Raw genomic sequence first — 24809 nt, 5'->3', positions numbered from 1 at the left:
TGTGTCCATTGATCCCAAGTCCAATAACAATGGTCTCGTATCCACAGCAGTAGTAATTTATGGTGTTGGCGAATCATTATGGGAGCAAGCAGGTCTCATCTTCTGCAGAGCTCACAATGCTAAACAATGTGGTCCAAAACACTTGTGTCTGCAGCAGCAGCCACAGAACACCACCTATCTTGTTTTACAGAGTCAACAAGCATCTGACCCCCACATTCTGTGAGGAGGTGTGGATGTCCCAAACCCTTGTTGCCTACTTCATGTTTCACTGTCTTTCAACTGCTTTCTATAGATAGTGAAAACAGTAGCATGTTAATAGCCAGCCACCTTTGCCGTTTCTGATGTGTTTGCTCCCAGGTCCACACTTATGTCAGTGGATTTCTCAATTACCAGCCCGTATCATTGCTAGAATGATTCCTCAGTCATCTCTGCTCTGCTTATATACATTCCTTACTTTGTCACATGCCTGCAACTTTTCCATCCCCCTGGATACAGCACAAATTGTTCTTTGCGTGCACAATATGAGATTCCTGCTATGTAGTGCTCAGAGTAATGTTCTATCTGGTGCAGAATGTATTCAAAACAGCACAAGCCAGACAATGGCAATACATAACTTCATCCTGAAAGCTGCAAGCCAATAAATTACTGAATTAATGCCACGTCTGATGTAAGGAATATACAAATAGCCCCAGCTGTATCCAAATTGAAATCCAACTCAACAGTGAGGTAATCAACACAATATTATAATTGTGCATAATGGAGTGCGTCATTTACAGTATGTACAGCCTGTTCACAAGAAGAAGAATTAACTCTGAGTGGAGAGTGAGCAACAGAAGAAGCAAGCTCTGCCCACCAACTCAGAGCACATAGGCTGCCGAGGGGTGAGGGACATTGAAGGAGGGGAACAAGTCATGATTACATCACGCAAGTTGTGTTGATAGTGCCATCTACAGGCTATCTTACCAGCTTTCAATTGCCACACATCACATGTTTACAAAGTAAAAACTAACTGAGCCAGAGACATAACACGATCTGTGAAATCAAAATTGATAGCTTCATGCTGAATAATGGTGTTTGTTGCTTCTGTTGTGTCTAGACAAGACAGCCTAGACACAATGAGAGGAAGCCGAAAGGCACGCGCTTAAACTCACGCAGGCTGGCATGAGGTCTGAAACAGGATACGTAATGAATGCTATAAAGAAAAGTATGTAGCTTCTGGAATACTTAACTTTAATCCACATTTGTAGAACATCGCTCTTGATGATACATTAATAGAGTCTCAATATCAATTGAATACGGAGCCTTGCTAGGTCGTAGCAAATGTAGCTGAAGGCTATGCTAACTATCGTCTCGGCAAATGAGAGTGTAATTCTCAGTGAACCATGGCTAGCAACGTCGGCTGTACAACTGGGGCGAGTGCTAGTACGTCTCTCTAGACCTGCTGTGTGGTGGCGCTCGATCTGCAATTACTGACAGTGGCGACACGCGGGTCCGTCGTATACTAGCAGACCGCGGCCGATTTAAAAGCTACCACCTAGCAAGTGTGGTGTCTGGCGGTGACACCACAGCTTCTAAGTCCATTACTTCTCATACACAACTGAAATTAAAAGGAGCCAGCAGCAAAACTAACACTGTGGTAATAACTGCTATTGTTATTGAGCTTTAGGGATGTAGTGGATCACAGGAAATTATTTTTTTTATTACTCGTGAACGGGCACCCGCAGAGTAAAAGACTGCAGACTGTGATAATACCTGGGACCCTAACCTACACAACTGCATATGTTGTTTCAAAGAGTCTCATTGTAAGGGAAACAATATCAAGAATTCCTACAATCAATAACAGCAATTTTACGCACACAAACAAAATTATTACTTTAAAGTATCAAAAGCAGAAAACAGTCTCTGTCACAAGTGTTTTATTAATAACGACGAGTTTTGCACAGTTAGTGCGTCTTCAGATAATCTGTAATTAGTAATGACTAATCTCGTTACATCACAGTTTATTTGCAAACCTATCTAGCACCAATCAATGGGATAGCTAATATCAGAGACACATTTTGGACAAACAAGTGATGTTAAATTATGGTTTCAGGAGCAATTTCTTACAAAAAGGGCACTGTAAAGAATAACTCTTCTTTCGCTGAACATATTAGCACTTATGGCCATTGTGAAAGCATGCTCAAGTCTCCCCAGATTATACATGTAGCACCTAATGGGAAAGAATTAACTCTGAAAGAGTTTGAGATAAGCAAATCTCTCAACTCAGAAAACTAAGCCTTAATGATCGATCAGTTGGTCAAATTGGTCAAAACCAAATTTTTTCTTCTTTTTTGTGACTGTTGGGTCTGCTCATCATTTTTGCTGCCTTTGTCTCCTACCACCATGGCCTCATATTCGATTTCCCCATTACCTCAATATTTTTTAAGCTTTTGTGTTTTTTAACTCTCCTGTGTTTTTAAACTCCCTGCCTTCCACGTGTTTACCATCTCCTTCATTCCCATCCCATCTGGTAATCTCCCCAAATAGGGGCAATTTTTTCAAACTCTCTCCATTTCCTAAAGCCCAACAGTCCTTTTCCTTCACCTCTCTTCCATACTCTTAAACCCTTTTGCCAGAAGAAAGAGGCACTTGCTCAGAAAGCTTGGAAATTTCAGTACCTTTATATGTGTTTTCTCCTGCCACCACTTTATGAGTAGATTTTTGATCTATGCAATTATTTTATATTTTCGAAAAAGAAATCAATTTAGAAAGAACAAGAGTAATTTGGCTTTGTGGTTGCATCCGTTTTTATGCAAGCAAAATACAACAGAAAATTTAACTTATCAACTGATGTGGCACACCCACCCGTTACTGAACTTTAGCAGAATGTCAAAACAAAATTTCCAGTTCACGGATGTACTGCCGGTCCATAGTGTCCAACGGGCACAATATTTCGGTGATCAGACATGTCGCCATCATCATGTGCTCTGACGAACTGAGCTCCTGAGTGCGGGCAGCCGTCTTAAATCCCCTCCCCCCCTTGCAAGGCGTTCTCTCCGCGGTCCGTGCCCACAAGTCAGCGGTCATTGAGACGCTGTCGTCGGTGTAATTGCCTCATCCGTCCTAGTCGCCCGTTTGTTTCCTTTGCTGAGTGTCTTTTTAATTAGACTCAATGCTGGTTCCCATGCCCTGCTGAGGTTGTAGCCACAATCTCGGTTGACGAGTCCGCCCTGGTACAAATTTTGATAGCCTCTCTAATGACGCTGTCCCAGTGTTCAGATGTCTGTGCCAAGACCCTGGTATGTTGGTAGTCCATTTCGTGATTTTCAAACAAACAGTGCTATGCGACCATCAACTTGTTGGGGTACCCAAGTTGAGTGTGCCTCTGATGTTCTCACCAATGATCTTTGATGGTGCACATTGTCTGTCCAATATGAATCTTCCCACATTGACACAGAATCTGGTATACACTGGCCTTCCGCAAACTGAGATCGTCTTTGACATTTACCAATAATGCTCATGTTTTATTTGGTGGGCAAAAGACAGTTCCTACTCGGTGTTTCCCCAATATTCGTCCTGGATTCCCTGATAGTGCGCCAGTATACGGTATATAGGCAGTGGCTATCTCTCTCTCCCTGACTTCTTCCATCTCCACGCACTGTACTGTAGAGGTGGGGTGGAGAGCGCGTCTGGTCTGCCATTCCGATTACCCGTTTGTTTTCTACGTTATGTGGATGACACTTTTGTGATCTGGCCCTATGGAAGGGACAAGCTCCTGGACTTCCTTACACATCTAAACTCCACACGTCCGAACATAAAATTCACTATGGAGACCGAAGCAGGAGGAGGATTACCATTCCTGGACGTCATGGCCAGAAGAAGAGCGGATGGCACTCTGGGCCACGGGGTATACAGGAAGAAAACGCACACCAACCTGCATTTGCATGCGTATAGCTGCCACCACCCTGCGCATAGGAATGGGGTGCTAAAAACACTAGTGCACAGTGCGCACACCATCTCTGATGCAGAGTGTCTGCTCCAAGAGCTGGAACACCTGAAAACTGTATTCCGGAAAAACAGGTACTCGGAATGGTAGATCAGACTCGCTATCCGCCCCACCTCTACAGTACAGTGTGTGGAGACGGAAGAAGTCAGGGAGAAAGAGATAGCCACTGCCTATATACCGTATACTGGCACACTATCGGGGAAAATAGGACAAATATTGAGGAAAAATTGAGTAGGAACTGTCTTTTGCTCACCAAAAATAATACGAGCACTATTGGGAAGGCCGGCATATACCAAATTCCATGTCAATGTGGGAAGACTTATATTGGACAGACAGTGCACACCATTGAAGATCGTTGCCGAGAACATCAGAGGCACACTCGACTTTGGTACCCCAACAAGTCGGTGGTCGCAGAGCACTGTTTGTTTGAAAATCACGAAATGGACTACCAACATACCAGGGAATGGCACAGATATCTAAATACTGGGACTGCATCGTTAGGGAGGCTATCGAAATTTGTACTTGGGACGGACTCATCGACCAACATTGCGGCTACAATCTCAGCGCGGCATGGGAACCAGCATTGAGTCTAATTAAAAATACGTTCAGCAAAGGAAACAAACAGGTGCCTAGGACGGATGAGGCAATTACACCGACGCCACCACAGACGCCGACGCCAGCGTCTCAACGACCGCTGATGCATGGGTGCGGGCCACGGAGAGAACGCCTCATGAGGGGAGTGGATTTAAGACGGCCACCCATGCTCAAGAGCTCAGTTCGTCAGCACACCTGATGATGGCGACATGTCTGATAGCCGAAATATTGTGCTCGTTGGACACTATGGACCGGCGGTACACCCGTGGACTGTTCGAGCAAGAAATAAGCTGGGAGAAACTGAAGAATCACAAAATTTCCAGTATTTCATACAAGCAATTGGTCTGAGGAATGCTAAAACCGATGCAAATATAAAAGAGAGTATACCAGTTACAACTTGACTGGTGATCACCCAGTTTTTAGCTACTGGTAATTCATACAGAGGTTTAATGTCTCCCTTTAAAGTTCATTATTCTTCAATAAGCCTCATGGTAAACTGAACATGACACAAAATGTTTTTTAACAATCCTAAATGAGAGATAAAATCAGTAACAAATGGGTAAGGTTTTGAGGTTTATCACCATGGGAAGTAAGACCACATTTTAATTTATTTGCTTTTTATCAACTGTTCTCAAAAAGTTATTTAAATTTTATTGAAGTACATTTGAATACATGATGCTAACATGCAACACCTCAACTCATGAATAAAATATTTGAAAAGATTAATTATTGCGAACAGTCTATGTAAAATCTTTGGATTACATCCACCAACTCCAGATTAGTTCCCAACAGTGATAGACTGCCCAAACCTCAATATTCCAATTTTCCATTTAAACAAACCATACGTTACTACTTTAAAATTCCAGCTACACATAACAGCTCAGTAGATTAAGGTGCAAACCTTCTAACAGAAATAAAATTTCAGAAGTATGAATGACCCTTTTGTGCTACACCATGGTGCAAAATTTACGGTCATCCCGAAAATTGGCAACAGTTGTTGCAGGCTTACATGAAAATTTTGTTTTATTTTCTAAACACCCTAGGGCTAGGTTCAGAACTGTGCAGACAACACAAACTCATGCACATCTCATGTACTACAGTAGTGTATATATACTTATGACAGGCGCAGCAATGAGAATTTCCTGGTTAATGAAACAAGGGAGCAGCGCCATACATTAAAAAAGGCTGTATCCTCCAGTATTCAGGTTTTATGGTTACCTATATTGTTTTCTAACTAAACATATATTGTATCTAAGTTTGTGAAGAAGTAGTTATTACCATGGAAAAGAGGAAACAAACATACAGTCATGAAGCGAGTGTAGCTGATGACAAAGTGTGAAGGACAATGTGAATGTTCCCTGGGTGCACGAAAAACAAATTGCAGTTTGTCAGACAGAATCAGCCAGTAGCAATAGTGTTCAGCTTCTATCATCTTTCTGCTCTGCTAAAAGGAACGGCAATAATGCCGTACCAGCATTCCAAAATAAAAGGAAATTTAATAAAAACTGGTCAAGCCATGTTGAGTGACTACTGTATGATGATACAACAAAAGCTTGCATCTTGCAAATTTTATGTACACATGTAAACTAGTAATGTTGACCAGCAGTTGGTAAAAAGGTTTTCTGCATTAAAAAAAGTCCTTTGTTCTGCATACTCAGAATAAAGAGCACCATGAAAATGTTGCTTATGTAAATGCAATGGAACGGTCCACAGAAACATCAATGGCCAGATGCATTAAAAAATGAACAGTCAAATGTTTTCCCACCACCTTACATAAGCATGAGAAGCCATTTTAAAGACTATGCACCTTCTGTGTTTGGCAGGAAAATTAAATGTGACTGTGTTAGCATAGTATGGCAATGAAGAAAAGTGCAAAGAATTTATTCATTTTATAGTGGATAGACTGAAGCAGGTTCTCATACACAATTTAAAGAACTGTAAATACCTCAGCCTTCTAACTGATGGATCCACTGATCGATCATGCAAATATGTACATTACAAGCATGGATGCAAATCATAGCCATAACAAGGAGGACATTTTAAGTGTAACAGAGGTACCAGACTCCACTTCCTCTGCTTATTTTACAGCTTTAACAGATTATTTAGCTATGATGATACACCCAAGTGAATACAAAGAAAATGTTATAATATAAGCTTAGGTACTGATAGTGCTGCAAATATAGTTGGGCACAAATCAGGATTAGCTGTGGAAATGAAAGTTCTTTGCACGAAACTGGGAAGTATTCACTGTCTCTCACACCGCTTACAGTAAGATATGTTGAATGCCTGTGAACATCTCAAAGCATTTAACTCTGTGGTTAGAAATATTTTCAAAGTCTACTATGGATCAACAAAAAGACTTCAGATGTTGAGAGAAACAGCACAAGTTCTAGGAGAATTATTTTGTAAATTCAGTGATATCTAAAGTGTCAGCTGGTTAGTCAACACAGAGGGTGTAATTCAAGCTCTCTCGAACTATGGAAAGCTGTTGTGACCCACCTTGAACACACAGGCAATGGAAATGTTGATGGCACTGCTAAAATTAAGGATTTCCTGAAAAGTCTAAAGCAATTTAAATTTGTTAGGCTTCTCTACTTCCTGTTGGTACTTCTACTGGAAATTGAATCTATTACGTGTGTCACTAGATAATAAGGAACTCCTCATTTCATTCCTGATAAAAGCTGCATGCTGCATCTCAGTTTTGGAGGACCTGCAGTATACTGTTGGACCAAGTGAACAAAGGTTTTTGAACCAGGTATTCATTTCAGGAAAAATTAATGACATCCATCTGACAAACATTCAAACTGGGGAGCAATAGTACCAAACTGTAAGAGGTGACTTAATAAAAAATGCAAAGGTGCACATGACAGAAAGGCTGTCTCGTCAGAAGATATTACCTCTCTGCATGTTTTTGATACCTTAAGCTGGCCTCACAAAGACAAAATTCTTCAATTTGGAAATGAAGAAATAAAAAAGTTCTTTGGTTACTTGAATCCAACACTCTTTGATGAGAAAGGGGATGTTCTATTAGCAGAATGAGCAAATACAAACTATTGTTTCATGTGAGAGAGGTTTCAGCTGTCACGATAGGAGAGGAAAAAAAAAAAGAAAACCATGTACAGGACTCGGCTGAAGACACACTGGAGGATATGCTGGTGATATCTTATCTCTGAGTCTGATCTAAGAGCTGCCATTGATAAGTGACACTTCACTGCAGAAAGATGACACGATACAAACGTGAAATGCTATACCGCTAAACTATGGTATCAGTATGTATTTATGTTTGCAATGCCTATGTTGAACCTTTGTATTCTATCAAACAATTTGATATAGTGTTATGTACAAGGATACTGTTTGAACAGTTTGTTTGTCAGACAAGACCGGGGGGAAGGGGGGGAGGGGGAGGAGTGGTATTTTATCACAATCAGATCAAGGGGTTGAGGCAACCCAAGTTGTTAGAATGGCTAGTGGCTTCAGAATAGAAATTTAACGCCCTGTGCTAGACTGAGAATGTTTTACCTTTCTCTCGTAAAGAAGCTACTAAAGTTGACAGTAAAAGGGCAATAGAAGAGGATGTGTGTCATCTGATGAAACAGTAAGTCATTGGGCCATTCAGCACTGCCACTGGCTGTGACATTCTGCCTGGTTTATATGCATGTGCACGTTTATGTTATCCCTGTTACAACAAATGGTGTTTATGTAGTGGCACATGTCACCAGTTATTGCTAAAATGGAATAATCGACAAAGATTTAATCATTATACAGTAATTTAAATATAATATTTTTATCATAACTTAGTCCATCCGAGTGCAGGAGCTTTGCAACAAGCTTAATGTTGTTGATGATAACTGTAGTTCACAATTCTTTGAATTTTTCATATGTAACTGTTAAATGATAAGGACATTTTAGGATTATAATCATAATCATGTAAATGATGGACAGATCACAACGTAGAAAATTTATGAGGCACTGAGCATCAGAGGTACACAGAGAAAGGATGCTAGAGGCTTGATAGCAAGTGCGCGTGCACACAAATGCAACAAATATATGAGGCACTGAGAAGAGAAACACACACAGAAAGGATGCTAAGTTTGACAGCACACACACACAAAGGGTTGGTAAACATTACCTCAAATGCCTTTTCTAATCTGGAAACATTCACATCTATTTCTGAAAATTTTGCTGTCTTCTCATTCAATGCCTTAACAATTTCTTCTTTGGTACTCTTCTCTTGTTGCTCAAAATTTCTTATGTACTCTTTTATGTTTGTCAGTTCATCATTAATTGCATGACTAGACCTGAAAAAACAAGTAACTATGGAATTAACAGTTGTAAATTTTCTTCTATAGAGGTCAAACAAAATCACACAATGTTTAAAAACCAGTAAACTAGTTCTGAAGTTTCATTCACTTTGGGGGAAAAATATTACATAATACATGCCTCTGTCAGACACTTAAATGTGATTTGCAGAGTATCCATGAAGATGTAGATGGGAGGAGGAAAGTATAAGTACACCATTACAATGGTACATCAAGACAGTAACTGAACACACACATAAAAAAGGATGCAACCACATATATGGAACTGACTCTCACTATCTGTCTGGTCTCAACATATCACTATTTTTTATTACCAGTTCTATTTCTTCTCATTCTTTGTATGCTTTCTATCAGTTCTCATTCTTCACTTCACAGTTATATGAACAGCAGTAGAATCTGGTACCAACCCCTTCCATCTCTGACTCTTTTGGTCACATATGTTGTACACAAAATAGGCAACTGTTTGTATAATTTGTATGATGCTTAATGTGTGTGACATTGACATTCTTCTGACAAACACAGTATGTTGTGGAAGAAACGTAACTCATGTAGCAATGTTGCTTGTTAAACAATGGAAAATCTTGTTTGGAATATCAACAATTGTGTGTGAATGTGTGTCATTTCTTTTCTGAAGAAGGGTTTTGCTGATAGCTTAGTGTGTAACAGTCTTTTCATTGTGCCTGTCTGCAACTCAACATTCATCTTTACAGTGAGTAGCAATCTATCTTTTTCATAATTCTTAATGTTACTTCTTGTGCATTTAAGAAGTTTCCCATGCGTCAGCACTTGGCAGATGTCCTAGTGTGATACTGGCTACAGGAAAAGTTTTTGGGAGGATGGGATGGCCCATACATCCTGGCTTCCAAAAAGCTGGTATTAGTTGTTAAGTCGGTACACCTGTGAAGACTCACACAGAGATGCTTTCCAGTACTCCTGTCACAAGAAAATCTACCATATGGGTGCATCACCCATCTCGAGGATTTTCTCAAGAAAAGGCTATAACATTAGAATGTTTATTCTTAATGTACATCTTTGATGGGGTTGTATTATGTGTATGACTATTAATGAGTTTACATGATGGCTGGCATTAAGCTGCCAGCTCTGTTGTAAGTGGTCACTTTCCATTTGGGGATTGACAGGGTTAAGTTTCCAGTCATGGGGTGGTAGCAACTATTTCTTCTCATTACATTGTTATTTGGTCTTGATTTCATTACAAGAACATTGTCTGAAATGCCACTGCAGATTCGACACCTCGCTAATTGGTACACTGTATCTCTGTTAATCATACATAAATGGATGTCAGCTTCCTCTTCTACTATGCTGCAGCACAACATGGAACTGAAAGAATGTATATTTTCAGAAATTTCTTACTCAAATTTAGTCCTACATTTGTATTAGTATGCTTTATTTTTAGCAGGAATGCCCCCCTTGTCTTTGCTAGTCAGCTTCTTATATCTTCCTGGCTTTCTCCATCACATATCGTTTTGCTTCCAAGCTAGTATAATTCCTTTATTTCATCTGCTACTTGTCCCCAGTTTTGATTTTAAGTTTATCATTTATCTCATTTCTGCTACTCCCCGTTACTTTAGTCTTTCTTTAATTTACTTTCAGGCCATTTTCTGTGCTCTATCTGTTTCATTCAACAGATCCTATAATTCTTTCCCACTTTAACTGAGGGTGGCAATGTTTGTAGCGAATCTCATCACTGATACCCTTTCACCCTGAATTTTAATCTTGCTCCTTAATCTTTCTTTTATTTCTGCCATTATTTCTTCAAAGTACAGGATGAACAACAGAGGAGAAAAAGGCTGAACCATTCTTTATCTCCTTTCTAATCCAAGCATTTCTCTCTTCTTCTTTAATTCTTATTGTTCTCTCTCAATTCTAGTACTTATTGTATATTACTCACATTTCCCTACAGGTTATGCCTATTATTCTGATAATTTCAAACGTCTTGAACTATTTTATATTGTCCGGCTCAGTTTTTAGATCTACAAACCCTATCAGAGCACCGTCAGAATTGCCTGTTTGGTGCCTTTACCTCTTTCTAAAGTCAAACTGATAACTAATACATCATCCATTTTCTTTTCCATTCTTCTGGATGTTATTCTTGTCAGCAACATGGATGCACAAACTGTATAGCTGGTTATGTTATACTTCTCCCATTTATCTGCCTTTTGACTGTGGGATGATGATATTCTGAAACTCCATTGGTTCAGACAGAGTCCGTTAGAAAAATGTACACACACTTTAAGGAACGAAAAGTATAACTTACGTGCTTATTTTACATTTAATAATGGATCACACATGTTGTACAATCTTCAGTTTAGCACATGGTTAGTTTTAATGTTCAAAATGTTCACTGTTGGCAGCTATACATGTAAAACAATGACGAGCTGTCGCCGCAACTATGTCAGTCAATGTTACAGTGGAGATCACTGCAGATGTCGCTGTAATCTCCTGGCGAATTTTCTCCAGTGTGCATGGTTTAGTTCAATAGATGTTATCTTTCACAGTTCCCCACAGGTACAAGTCCATAGGTGTTAGATCTGGCGACCGCGGAGGGAGCTCAATGGGCCCTCTTCGTCCAATCCAATACCCCGGAAAATTGTAACCCATGAAAGCTCATACGGCTAGGTGGTAATCCTGTTGGTAGAAGACCTCTCCATCATCTCCAGAAACCACATGTATACCAGGCAAAATTGATGTGTGTCAAACTTCCAGGTACACTTCTCCAGTGACAGCAGCATCAAAGAAAAAGGGTCCTACTAAGCCCCTAGATTATAGTACACACCACACATGAACCCCTGGTAGATTGACCACTTTATCCACATAAACATGTAGATTTTCCGGTGCCCAGCACACACTTTTATGCCAATTTATGGTTCCATTAAGTTTAAATTGTGCCTCATCACTCCACACTACCTTCGTCGCAAATTGTTCATCATGAGTTACCATCTGCTGATACCACTCACAAAATTGCATTCGGCGATCAGGATCATCATCATCATTAATCGTGTGCAGTAATCGCGGAATGTAAACTTTCCACTTTGCAGCTTTTAGAATTCTTCGTACACTTGTACTGCTACCCCCACTTTATGTGCACATTGCATAGCAGACTTCTGTGGAGAATTAACAAAAGTTTCCAACACGAGAGCTGATGAAGCAGGACTTGTAGCTGTATGATGTCTTCCTTTGTGAATATCACAAATTTTTCCATCCAATTCAAACTTGTCAATGATACATTTAATTGTTAGGTGGGCTGGCTGTTCTGTTTCAAACTCCCACCTCCACAGACGTTGCACTTCAACGGCATTATCAAACTTGAAAAACCACTTCACAATAGATTTTCGTTGCTCAAATGAAAAGTGAGCTCCAGCCATCTTGTTTTCACAATACCGAGATGAAAGTACTAACAACTGTTGAGCCAAAGACAATACTACAACACACTTGTAACTCAAATTGAATGACAATATTGATATTTCGGCAGAGCCTGACGAAGAGTCTATTCACTTTTCTGTCAAACTCTATAAATTCCTTACAAAGACTTGATTAATCTTTTAGTTGTCACTTAAACCACAATGATTTTAGAAATTGTTACAGTATGTTATCTATCTCTTCTGTCCCTTTTGTTTGCAAGTCTTCCAAAGCTCTGTCAGACTACACTAATGCTGGATCCTCTACACAAAAGCTATCAGTTTACTCTTTCCACCAATCTCCTCTCTCTTATGCATTTCAGAGTGGAATTTCTTTTGCATTCCTAATGTTGAAGCCCTTACTTTTAATTTTATTAATTTTACTTTTATGGAGTCACTGCCATCGATGCCACTGGAGCCGGTATCTGGTAAAAACTGGTAGCACGTTAAGAGATTTCAACGGATGCCGATAGCTGTCCCACAGGACAACAATGCAGGCAATGATGTGTGCCTGGTGGACCCGCCTCCACTGGCTGCCAACAAGGAGAACCTCTGTAAACTGGATACAGGGCTGGTTTGTTGTGAGCTAGAGAGCAAACTACATAGTGTCTTGGTGTTCCTATTGTGTGCCAAATTTTGACATCTATTGCTGTGCATACTAGACTATGTTTACAGATTGTACTCCTGATTTGATCAAAGTTGAGCAAATACATTTGCAGACTATTTGTGCACATTAATTACTTGCTCTCATCCAGACCTATAACAGTGACAGTATGCTGCTTCGCTACTCCTGGCCACCCACCTTCCTACGTTGATATCCCATAAAGATGTAACAACTTTCACTTTTCTACATGCTTAATTTGCCCTTATGACCATTACTGCTTTTCGATTTCTTCACATTTTTGCTATTGCCATTTCACTATCTTCCCTCCATTTCACATTGATTTTATTTCTGAGTGACAATCTGCATTTACACTCTGCAAACCACTGTGAGGTTTGCGACTAAAGGGTACATATCATTGTACCAGTTATTAGGGTTACTTCCTGTTTCATTCACATATGCAGTGCAGGAGGAATGATTGACTGAACACCTCTGTGAATGCTATAATTGTTCTAATCTTATCTTCACAATCCCTAGATGAGTGGTACATAGGGATTGTAATATATTCCCAGAGTAAACATTTAAACCTCATTGTTGAAACTTTGTTAATACACTTTCTTGGGATAGTATACGTCTATCTTCAAGAGTTTTCCAGTTCAGTTCTCCCATGGATCAAACAAACCTGTGATCAGCAGAATGAAAAACCAGTCCGAAGTTGCAAATTTTACTTTTACTATGTTACGATGATTTGAAAAGGGGTCTTGGCCTGAAACTAGTCGTCGAGTGAAAAAAAGTAGAATTTGCAACTTTGGACTGGTTTTTCATGCTACTGATTAACAGAAGTCGCTGATTCACAGCTATTCCAGCATGCTGGAAGTTCTTAAAAAGTTCGTAAACCTGTGATCATTCATGCTGCCCTTCTATGTATACGTTCAATATCCCTGTTAGTCCTATTTCGTACAGGTCCCACATACTTGAGCAATATTCTAGAACTGTTTGCACAAGTATTTTATAAGCAATCTCCTTTGAAGGCTGATTGCACTTCCCCAGTATTCTACCGATAAACTGAAGTCTACCACCTGCTTTACCCATGACTGGACCTATGTGATCATTACAATATTGCGAAAAGGATAGTTCCTACTCACCATACAGCACAACTGCTGAGTCGCAGATAGGCACAACAGAATGACTGTCAAACAATTAATCTTCTGACTGAAAAGGCCTTCATCGGGATGAGACAACATACATTCACGCAAACGCAACTCACTCACACATGATCACAATCTCTGGCTGCAGAGGCCAGACTGTCTCAGCAGTGAGGAACTGTGGTCATGTGTCGGTGAGTTGTATTTGCATGAGTGTGTGAATTTGTGTTGTCTAATTCCGATTAAGGCCTTTTGGCTGGAAGCTTACTTGTTTGACAATCTTTTTGTAGTGCATGACTCAGCATCTCTGCTATATGCTGAGTAGCAACTATCCTTTTCATACTTGTAATTATTCCATCCTGAATTTTCTTTTGTTTGGTTATGTCTATACGATCATTGCATTTCATATCCCTACAAAGTGTTATAGCCAGGTATTTGTACGAGATGGCCAATCCCAACTGTGACTCATTGATATTATAGTCATAAGAGACTATGTTTTTTTCATTTTGTGAAGTGCACAATTTTACATTTCTGAACATTTAAAGCCAATTGCCAATCTTTGCACCACTTTGCAATCTTATCAAGATCTGACTCAATATTTATGCAGTTTCTTTCAGATAGTACTTCATTATAGTTACTGCATCATCTGCAAAAAGCTTGAGGTTACTAGTAATATTGTCTGCAAGGTCACTGATGTACAACATGAACAGCAAAGGTCCCAACAGAGTTCCCTGGGGCGCACCTGAAGTTACTTCTACTTCTGATGATGACTCTTCATCCAAGATAACTTGCTGCGTCCTTCCTACCAAAAAGTCCACAATCCAGATTTCACTTGATACCCCATATGATTGTACTTTTGACAATAAGCATAGGTGTGGTACTGAGTCAAATGCTTTTCAGAAACCAAGAAGTACTGCATTTATGTCTACCTGATTGCCTTGATCCAAAGCTTTCAGTACATCATTTTAGAAAATTGAGAGTTGGGTTTCACATGATCGATGTTTTCAGAATTCATCCTGGTTGGCAATGAGGTCACTCTGGTCAAGGTATCTCATTATGTTTGAGCTCAGAATATGTTCTAACATTCTACAACAAATTGATGTCAAGGATATTGGACAGTATTTTTTTGGATCACTTCTACTATCCTTGTAGACGTTTGTGACCTGTGTTTCTTTCAAAGAACTGGGCATGGTTTTTTGTTTGAGGAATCTTCAATAGTTAGGAGAAAGAAGAGGCTCTACCTCAGCCACAAATTCAATACAGAATCTGAGAGGGATTCCAACAGACCCTGAAGCTTTGTTCAATTTTAACAATTTCAGATGTTCCTCAACACCACTTACACTAAAAATTTTTTGTTTATCTTTTCAGTGGTATGATGATTAAGTTGGGGCAATTATACTGGGGTTCTCTTTGCAGATGAACCTTTGAAAACAGAGTTAGGCATTTCACCTTTTACTTTGCTAGCCTCAATTTCAGTTCCTATCTCATTCACTATGGGGTGGACACTAACTTTGGTGCCACTAACAGCCTTTACATACAAACAGAATTACTTTGGGTTTTGTGAAAGATCATTTGAGAATATTCTGCTATGGTAGTCGCTGAAGACATCATGCACTGCTCTCATGACAGCCAAATGTGGTTTATTCAACATCTCTCTGTCTACAGGGTGGTCCATTGATAGTGACCAGGCCAAATATCTCACAAAATAAGCATCAAATGAAAAAACTACAAAGAACGAAACTCATGTAGCTTGAAGGGGGAAACCAGATGGCACTATGGTTGGCCCACTAGATGGTGCTGCCATAGGTCAAACGGATATCAACTGCGTTTTTTAAATAGCAACCCCCATTTTTTATTACATATTCGTGTAATACGTAAAGAAATATGAATGTTTTAGTTGGACCACAGAATGGCGATGTTCTTCCAACATGATGGATGCCCAGCACATAGCTCGCGTGTGGTTGAAGTGGTATTGAATAGCATATTTCATGACAGGTGGATTGGTCGTCGAAGCACCATATCATGGCCCGCGCGTTCACTGGATCTGAAGTCTCCAGATTTCTTTCTGTGGGGAAAGTTGAAGGATATTTGCTATCACGATCCACCAACAACACCCGACAACATGCGTCAGCGCATTGTCAATGCATGTGCGAACATTACGGAAGGCGAACTACTCGCTGTTGAGAGGAATGTCATTACACGTATGGCCAAATACATTGAGGTTGATGGGCATCATTTTGAGCATTTATTGCATTAATGTGGTATTTACAGGTAATCACACTGTAACAGCATGTGTTCTCAGAAATGATAAGTTCACTAAGATACATGTATCACATTGGAACAACCGAAATAAAATGTTCAAACGTACCTACGTTCTGTATTTTAATTTAAAAAACCTACCTGTTACCAACTGTTCGTCTAAAATTGCGAGACATATGTTTTTGACTATTACAGCGCCATCTATCACAAAGCGAAAAAAGTGGTCCAACTAAAACATTCATATTTCTTTACGTACTACACGAATATGTAATAAAAAATGGGGGTTCCTATTTTAAAAAATGCAATTGATATCCGTTTGACCTATGGCAGTACCATCTAGCAGGCCAACCATAGCGCCATCTGGTTTACCCCTTCAAGCTAGACAAGTTTCGTTCGTTGTTGTTTTTTTGTTTGACGCTTATTTTGTGAGATATTAGACCCGGTCACAATCAATGGACCACCCTGGATAGCTCTATGCTTTGTTTTACACTTGTTATACAGTAATCTCTGTTTCTTTATAAGTTAATTTATAGTGACTGTGTACCATGCAGGCCCCCTCATTATGAACTGTTCTTCGGTTACAGTATGCTTGGGGAACTTACGTACAAGTGAAATGAGGTTTTCTGTAGAGTTTTTGCTTACATCATCAGGAGATGAGTCTGGTGGGTGAAAGAAGGCTCAAATTAATAATTTTATGCCCACAGTTAATACGGAGTCTTGTCCAAACAATCTCGTATGTAACTTCAATTTCTATCTTGGTGGATTATACTGCCGTATTCCTTCTATTCCTGAACATTTTTGTATTTCCTTCTTTTGTCGATTGATTGAAGTATTCTTTTACCACCCAATTTTTTTTCATGGTTACCTTCCTTGTATCTATATTTGTTTTTTAACATCAGTGATTCGTCTTTTCAGGGAAGTCCATTCGTTTTTTACTGAACTGCTTATGTAGTTTGTACAATCTTTCCCAAAGATCTAGCACAACTCATGAGCATAAACCTAGTTAATCCATGCTCTTGGTAGCCTGTGCTTAACTGAAATCACTCAAGTGAAAATGCAAGTACACTTTGCCATTAATCTAGCCCAGTCAAATTGTTTGAGGCCCACGTTTATTAAAGATGTCCTCTGCATGAGTCATTCTTTCTATTTTCTGATCTTTCAAAAACAGTCGCATTATATGTGCTAGATGTTTAACAATAAAGCACCATCCAGCCGCACATTTTCAAAAAGGCCACCCTATTAACAACAGACATGTTAATATTACCTGGTATGTACCATGTCTGCCTACTTTTTCTTCTAGGTGTAGCTTTACTGCTCCTCCAGTGTTAAATATTCCATCATATGTACTTGCACCATAAGAGAGGAATGAGTGCACATTAAGGCTCAATATTATGGCACTATTTGGTATAAATAGAGGACACAATCCATTTTTCATTTTCACACTGTCCCTAGTCCCTAGACTCTGTTTTGTGTATGTGTGGTTGGGTGGAGTGGTGGGGGGGGGGGGCAGGGGAGGGGAGGGGGGGATTGCTAGGGGCACTGACTGAATGATGAGGTTATCAGCACCTAGTCTGTCAAAATGTGAGCAGAACAGACTTATCTTTCTGACAGTATATGAATTGTTTATGAGAACGTTTACCTTATAGACTCAAAATATTTTTCACTATACACAAACAATAATGAATTACACCAGTCAAACAACTTCAAACCATAATTTGAAGGGAGGGTGGCTGAAACTCTAATTAGTTTCATAGAACAACAAATATAAGATTGTAACAAAAAGGAACATCTATAGCCATCCTTATGATGTTATTTATTACATGGCTACCAGTTCTGCTGCTTCAGTGCACCGTCTCTAGGCCTTAACTGACACCGAGGGTATAAATTCTAATTATATACACAATTCAGCAGCGGCCAGTATCTATGAACTGATTTTTGCACACTACCTGTCGGCGAAAACCACTTCTACGAACTAGAAAGCAAGTTGTTGGGTAACAACCTGTGAAGGAAGCTGGTGTGTCCTTGTTTACAGAATCATCCCTGCATTTATTTCAAAAGTAAATAAGAAAATCAATGCAAACCTAAATCAGTGTGGTAGTTCTGTATGAGAACACTACATAAATATTCATCAATGGACGAGGATGAAAGGAGTAAGCCTTGCAACATGTGATGGGCATGGAGCTTCCTCAAATTACAAACATTTTTCTAAAGAGATTTTCTTACGAAAATTTTTCATCAGCTATACACAGGCTAAGCAAACACAAAAATGTGAGAAATTTAACCACAGGAACAAATAGTACGTGAATGTCAGCATTAAGTATGAAATTGGCCACAAAATTACACTGTGCTCTTACCTATTTGTAACCATTCTTGGACAAAGTTCATTTGCTTTTTCAACAGCTGTCTTGCATTTCAGTTCACGAGTTTTCAAGTCGGTTTCCATGTGTTTTATTTTTGCAAGATGAGTTTCATAATTCTTTTCTAATGCTTTCAATTTCATATTTGCACTTTGAATTAAGTTTTCATTAGCACTTATCTTTTCCTGGATAAAAAAATGAAGCAGCACAACCACATTAACAAGTGGAGCTCAAAAGCTCACTGCAGTACAATCTTTTAAATTCATTAAATTGTACAAGTATTTTCATTTATATGTGTATCAATATCAATATATGGTTCTTAAATAAACATGCATAAAAAATGGACATACACCAATGAGCCAAAACATTATGACTACCTGTTTTAATAATGTGTTGTTCTACTTTCCAAACACAGTACAACACAGATTCTGCTTGGCACGGATTTTACAAGTCCTTGACAGGATTCCAGAAGTATGTGGCACCAGACCAAGCAATGCCGACATATTAAGGGATGGTCGTTTATGGGCATGCAGCTGGCATGCGATATGCGTTCCAATGGGTACAGAGCAGCACATTTGGTGGCCAAGACATCAATGTGAGTTCATTTTAATGCCCCTCAGACCACTGTAGTATGATTCTGATTTTGCAACACAGACAGTTATCCTGTTGGAAGAGGTCATCGCTGTACGGGCAAACTTCAAGCTTGAAGCGATGCAGGTGGTTCACAGTAACATTTACATAGTTCCCTGCTGTCATCATTCCTTTGTTTACTACTACTACAGATATGATAGAAGCCCAACTCAATGAACCACACAGCATAATTATGCCCACACCAGCCTGCATCTGTGATGCGGTCCATATTTTGTGCAGCCATTTGCCTGAATGACAGCGTTTAAGGATACTACCATCAATTTGGTGCAACAAGAAATGCGATTCACTCGGCAGATTACATGTTTCTATTGATCCAGACTGAGAACTCAGTGATGCTGTGCCAACTGCAACCATAATAGACGATGTCCTTGGGTCATTACAGGAACACTTGTGGTATGATGCGGAGCTCGATGTTCAACAATGGCTTCTGAACAGTATGTACCAAAACATTAGTGCCTGCACTAGCACTGTACTCTGTCATCACATCTACCACACATTGCTGCCTATCCTCGATTAAACAGTGGGGGATCCTCTGACCTCAACATTTTGTGATGAGGCGTGATTGTCCAATACTATACTGCCTATGCATTATTTCACCAATGTTCAACCACATTCCATAGGTGCACACGGCAGTGGTACGCTGACAGATGACCAGCTTCACCATTTCAGAGATTGTCATTTCCAGCTGCAGCGTCAAAACTGCTTATATCAGTGGATTTCCACATTTGTGGCCCGTATCTTCGCTATAATGACTGCCCATTCATCCAACCTCGCAGTGCGCGGAAGTCATAATGTTTTGCTCATCAGAGTATGTGAGAAAATACATACAGTATATCAGACTTTTCATTGAAATTCAAAGAATAGGACAATGAATGGAAATTGGTATTTTGAAAGTAATTTAACAGCTCACTGTATTCAATAAGTAACAAAGTAAGAATTTCAAAATACAAGATGACAGACTGAAACCATAGCACGCACAAGTATAATGTTTTAGCAACAAATGTTAGATCAAGTGGTAGCATCAATAACAAAAAAAAGTGGAATTTTACACTACTCTCAGAATCCTAAGTCACTCAAATAGACTGATCTGCATTTTACACAAATTATTTATGAGAAATGTTAAAACATTTCTTTCAGGGTAAACAGAGATGAATCAACTAAGGTTCAATATATTATAAGCTGTATTTCTTCACAAAGAAAATAAATAAATACTCCACAATAAGCTGTATTGTTACAAAAGGAAAATGTGTCACAAAATCCTTAATACATTAACGCATTCTGAACACTCCATTTAACTCTTCTGCTGCTACCCATGACCTCTTTGTATTCCATGCCGAGGCTGCTTTTGTTATCGCTGTACTGCTCACCAAATGCTGGTGCCCATGCTGAGAGATGGCATTCTCATCAATATGAAATATTTATCATCCAATTTTTCAAAATCTATTTGGTGAAAAAATTTGATTTTTGCACATCTTACAGTCTGATGCCTCCAGTGATGAAGAATTGAATTTCTTTTCATTGTACATCATACTTACTGGAACTGTATCAAATTACCTAAAGCCTTGCCCAAAATTTAAAAGAGTCCACAGAGATAAAAATGCATTATGTAAACATTGCATATGGTGGATTTTAGCTCATACATTGCAGTGAATAGAATGTACATAAGATATCAAAATTTTATTTAAAATTGGGAGCTAAATAATATGTCATTTCTTTCTCAAGTTATTGGATATTATATCCAACAGACAGTTGGGTGCAATGAGCCCAGTTCTGTCCACATGGACTTGCAAACTATTATGAAACACGTATCCCACATTTTTAAGAAAAGTACTAGGTGGGGGAAAAAAAGGATTTTTTACATCTTACAGTCTGATATCTTCACTTGATAAAGGACTGAATTTCTTTTTGTTATATGCAATAGCTACTGTGCTGCCTCAAATTACGTAAAACATTGTGTGAAATTTTAAAGCTTTTGCAGAGGTAAAATCGCACTGCATAAACTTTGTTTATGGTTGATTTTAGCATACATTGAAGTGAATGAAATATAGATAATATATTGATATTTTATTTAAATTGAGACCAGAAGGATGCCTCATTTTGTTCTCAAGTTATTGGGTATTTGTATCTGAAGGATGGTTGCCAATACACATCCTTGTGCATTGCAAATCATGTAGTCATAACAACTGTCATATCTCATAAATGATTCAAGATATCATAACGAGGTTTTCAGCAAATGATATCACGCAATAACTACATATGTTGTATGATAAATACTCAAAACGTTTTTATTCACTGAGCTATGGAAGTAACCTGATGGCAGCAGTGAGATGTTGGCAGCTCAGGACGCATTCAGACGTCCACAGCACTGTAGAAAAATCTTAGTGGTGAGCATATACATGTCTGAAACACCTGGGGAATGGTGTAGCAGCATGTGTATACATGCCCACATTAGCAAAAGTGTTAATGTAATACAGCCGGAAAACCCAAGAGTTAGTACAGGCAGGGAGAGTTGGCATTCACACATAATACAATCCAGTTCTGAACTGTCTGCTAGAATTATACTGTTTCTGATAATTATCATCAAAGAGGGACTTGCCAAAAAGCAGACAGTATGCGTCACATCATTACTTCCTCTCTTATTGCACAGCTTACAGCCACAGAAATAAAACCACATCATTACTACTGTAAGATAAAGCACCATGTACAATTACCTTCAGAGAAGTGCCTGCAGAAATAATCTGCTGATTTTCTGCTTGAAGGCTCCTTATTACATTTTTACTTTTTTCAACCTCTGCCATCAATTCCTCATATTCTTCTTTCAGCTTATTACATTCTTTCTGCACCATACCAAACCTTTTGTTAATATCTTCCAACTCCTCTGTCTGTTAACAAAGTTGTAAAATATAAGTTATAGCTAAATGAGACCAAACCACCCCTACAAACATTCTATTAAATAAGAACAAAAGTAATCATCTCGCAGTAAAAAAGCTCCGCAGGCTTTACTTTTGTATCATTTCAAAAGGTACAATATCTACATTACATTTCCCAATAAAGGTGTAATATGCAGTCTTGTCTGAGAGCTAATGGAATACACTTCATTGTGCTAGCATCAAACAACACTTACATACTGCTTTTACAGTGATGGGCAAATGGAATTTATTAAAAGACAGTGTTTTATTACACAAAAATTGATGGTGGTGTTGACATGTTGGTATTATGACACTCAATGGCATTTTTATGTGGGCCCTAAAATATATCAAACTGTAAACGATGGAAACTTCAAGAAGGAATAACAACAATATGAGATAGGATGGACTGCTAATCACCTCTCAGAGAAAGTTCTGAGCAGGCATGTTGAAAGAAGACTGTGAGATGAGATAAGCTATCGAACAGAGCCCTCATTTTAATGGTGCAGGGGGGGGGGGGGGGGGGGGAGGAATGCGCGCGCGCACACACACACACACACACACACACACACACAAACGTGCTTGTACGCAGTGCTCAGGGTTGACAGTAACCATGTGTCAATAAGTTGCGAATGATTATTAATGTGTGTGTGTGTGTGTGTGTGTGTGTGTGTGTGTGTGTGTGAGCACGCGCTTATGTGCTTGTTTGTTTTTTTACTCTGTCCAGTAGCTTATAATGTCTAAGAGTATTCTTTGAATGTGCCTGTTTTCCGTTCAATGCCTCCTCCATGTGGCAAACTGCAATTGGCCCAATTTCACTTTGTTAAATTGTTTACATTCACACTGTACAAGCAGTTAACATCGAAGGTTATGAAAATCAAGCCTGACAGATTTTGTATATTTTACAATGAGTCCACTTCTAGACGTCCATTAAATGATGTCAGCTGTTTCATACCTGAGAGTGATATTTAAAAGAGGGGATGGGGGGGGGGGGGGGTTCTGTATGTATTTTCAAAACACTCAAAACTCCATTACAGTAGCAAAATTTACCTATGCATGTACAATTTTTGCACAGTTAATTCCTGCCCTCTGTGAAATACAATTTCTGCACATTCAATACCTGCCCTCTGTTGAATACAACTCTTTAACTGAAATACTGGTAGCAGGAAAAGCCACTCCCATACAGAGTGACTTATCACTGTGTACGGAAAATCAAATAATGTAAAATAATGTTGAAAAGAATTGAAAAGTTGCATACTATTTTCCACATAAATCAATATTTACGGGATATAGTTACTTTTCTGTAGCTCGTAAGTGACACGGTGGAAGAGCATAAAACTAACTAAGTCAGATATAAAATGGTCACATTGTAAAGATTTCATGGAGTTGCTTCATTTAAATGAAGCATGGTGGTTGTAAAATACAGGAAACATTTCAATGTTGAAACAAGCAAAGCAGGATCGCAACTTTAGAAGCACCATAATTCCTGAGGGCTTGGCTTCAGCAGCTACTTGGCGAGTGTTGCTGAGTGAATGTGGCGTAGTTTTTCTTTTATAAGTACAATATAAACATGAAACAGGAAGTCTCCCATGTGGTTGCTTGTTTTTACATCCATGTGCAACTACTTGATCCAGCCATGAATGCCATTCGCATAAACAAAAACTTTCATGTCAATTTTTGACTAAAGCATTGACCGAACTACGAAATGGAAGTGGATTTTTCATCTGTATATTATACGTACTTTCTACAGCAAACATCTTCATTCATAATGAAAGGTCGCCCTGTACACCGTTTATCTTGGCTTCATGTGACAATGATATGACTTTCTTTCCTCTAAATCTGGAGTTTAGAAGTATGACAGTTAAGCTTTACTTTAATATTTCTTGGAGGACTATAGGTGGTATATGAACTACTTATTTATGTCCTATTAAGTAATTAGCAAGGGGAAAAAGCACTATCTGCTAGACTGACCAAGAACATGATTTGAAATATATTACTTTTACAATGATTGTAAATTTGGCAGATGTAAGATGCTTGCAATGACGTATGGAGAAACACACACAATTTGGTGGGGGTTATTTGCTTCAGACCAAAACATATTTCTGGCAATACAAATGATATAAGGGAAGATTAAATCACAAATTTCAAACAATGAAAAATCCAGGATGGAATGTAACAATATTAGAGAAGGAAAGTTGCTACTCACCATATAGCGGAGATGATGAATTGCAATAGGCACAACGAAATGATTCACAAAACACAGCTTTCGGCCATTAAGGCCTTTGTCAGCAATAGATGCGCGCGCACACACACACACACACACACACACACACACACACACACACACACACACGCAAACGCAACTTGCACACACATCTGGTTTCAGTTATATGAGACTGTAGACTTGTGTGCAAGTTGCGTTTGCTTGAGTATGTGTGTGTGCGCGTGTGTGTTTGTGTGGCTATTGCTGACACAGGTCTTAATGGTCGGAAAATTGTGTGAATCTTTTTGTTGTGCCTATCACAACTCAGCATCTCCGCTATATGGAGAGTAGCAACTTTACTTCTCTAATATTG

General features: G+C 39.0%; 1 protein-coding gene across 2 annotated transcripts in view; it reads right to left on the bottom strand.

Annotated features, from left to right (window-relative positions):
* LOC126190758 (structural maintenance of chromosomes protein 6) overlaps nt 1-24809 on the bottom strand; it is a 221183-nt gene that overhangs the window by 73616 nt on the left and 122758 nt on the right. For both annotated transcript variants that reach the window (XM_049931273.1, XM_049931274.1), the window contains exons 14-16: nt 22039-22209; nt 18674-18861; nt 8709-8877 (exon numbers count right to left, since the gene is read on the bottom strand). In XM_049931273.1, the coding sequence (XP_049787230.1) occupies nt 8709-8877; nt 18674-18861; nt 22039-22209 (528 nt within the window). The remainder of the gene's footprint in view (nt 1-8708; nt 8878-18673; nt 18862-22038; nt 22210-24809) is intronic.

Source organism: Schistocerca cancellata, chromosome 6, assembly GCF_023864275.1.
Source record: "Schistocerca cancellata isolate TAMUIC-IGC-003103 chromosome 6, iqSchCanc2.1, whole genome shotgun sequence".
Lineage (NCBI taxonomy): Eukaryota > Metazoa > Arthropoda > Insecta > Orthoptera > Acrididae > Schistocerca > Schistocerca cancellata.
Note: the sequence above shows the minus strand (reverse complement) of the source record. Positions and strands in the feature narration are given on the sequence as shown.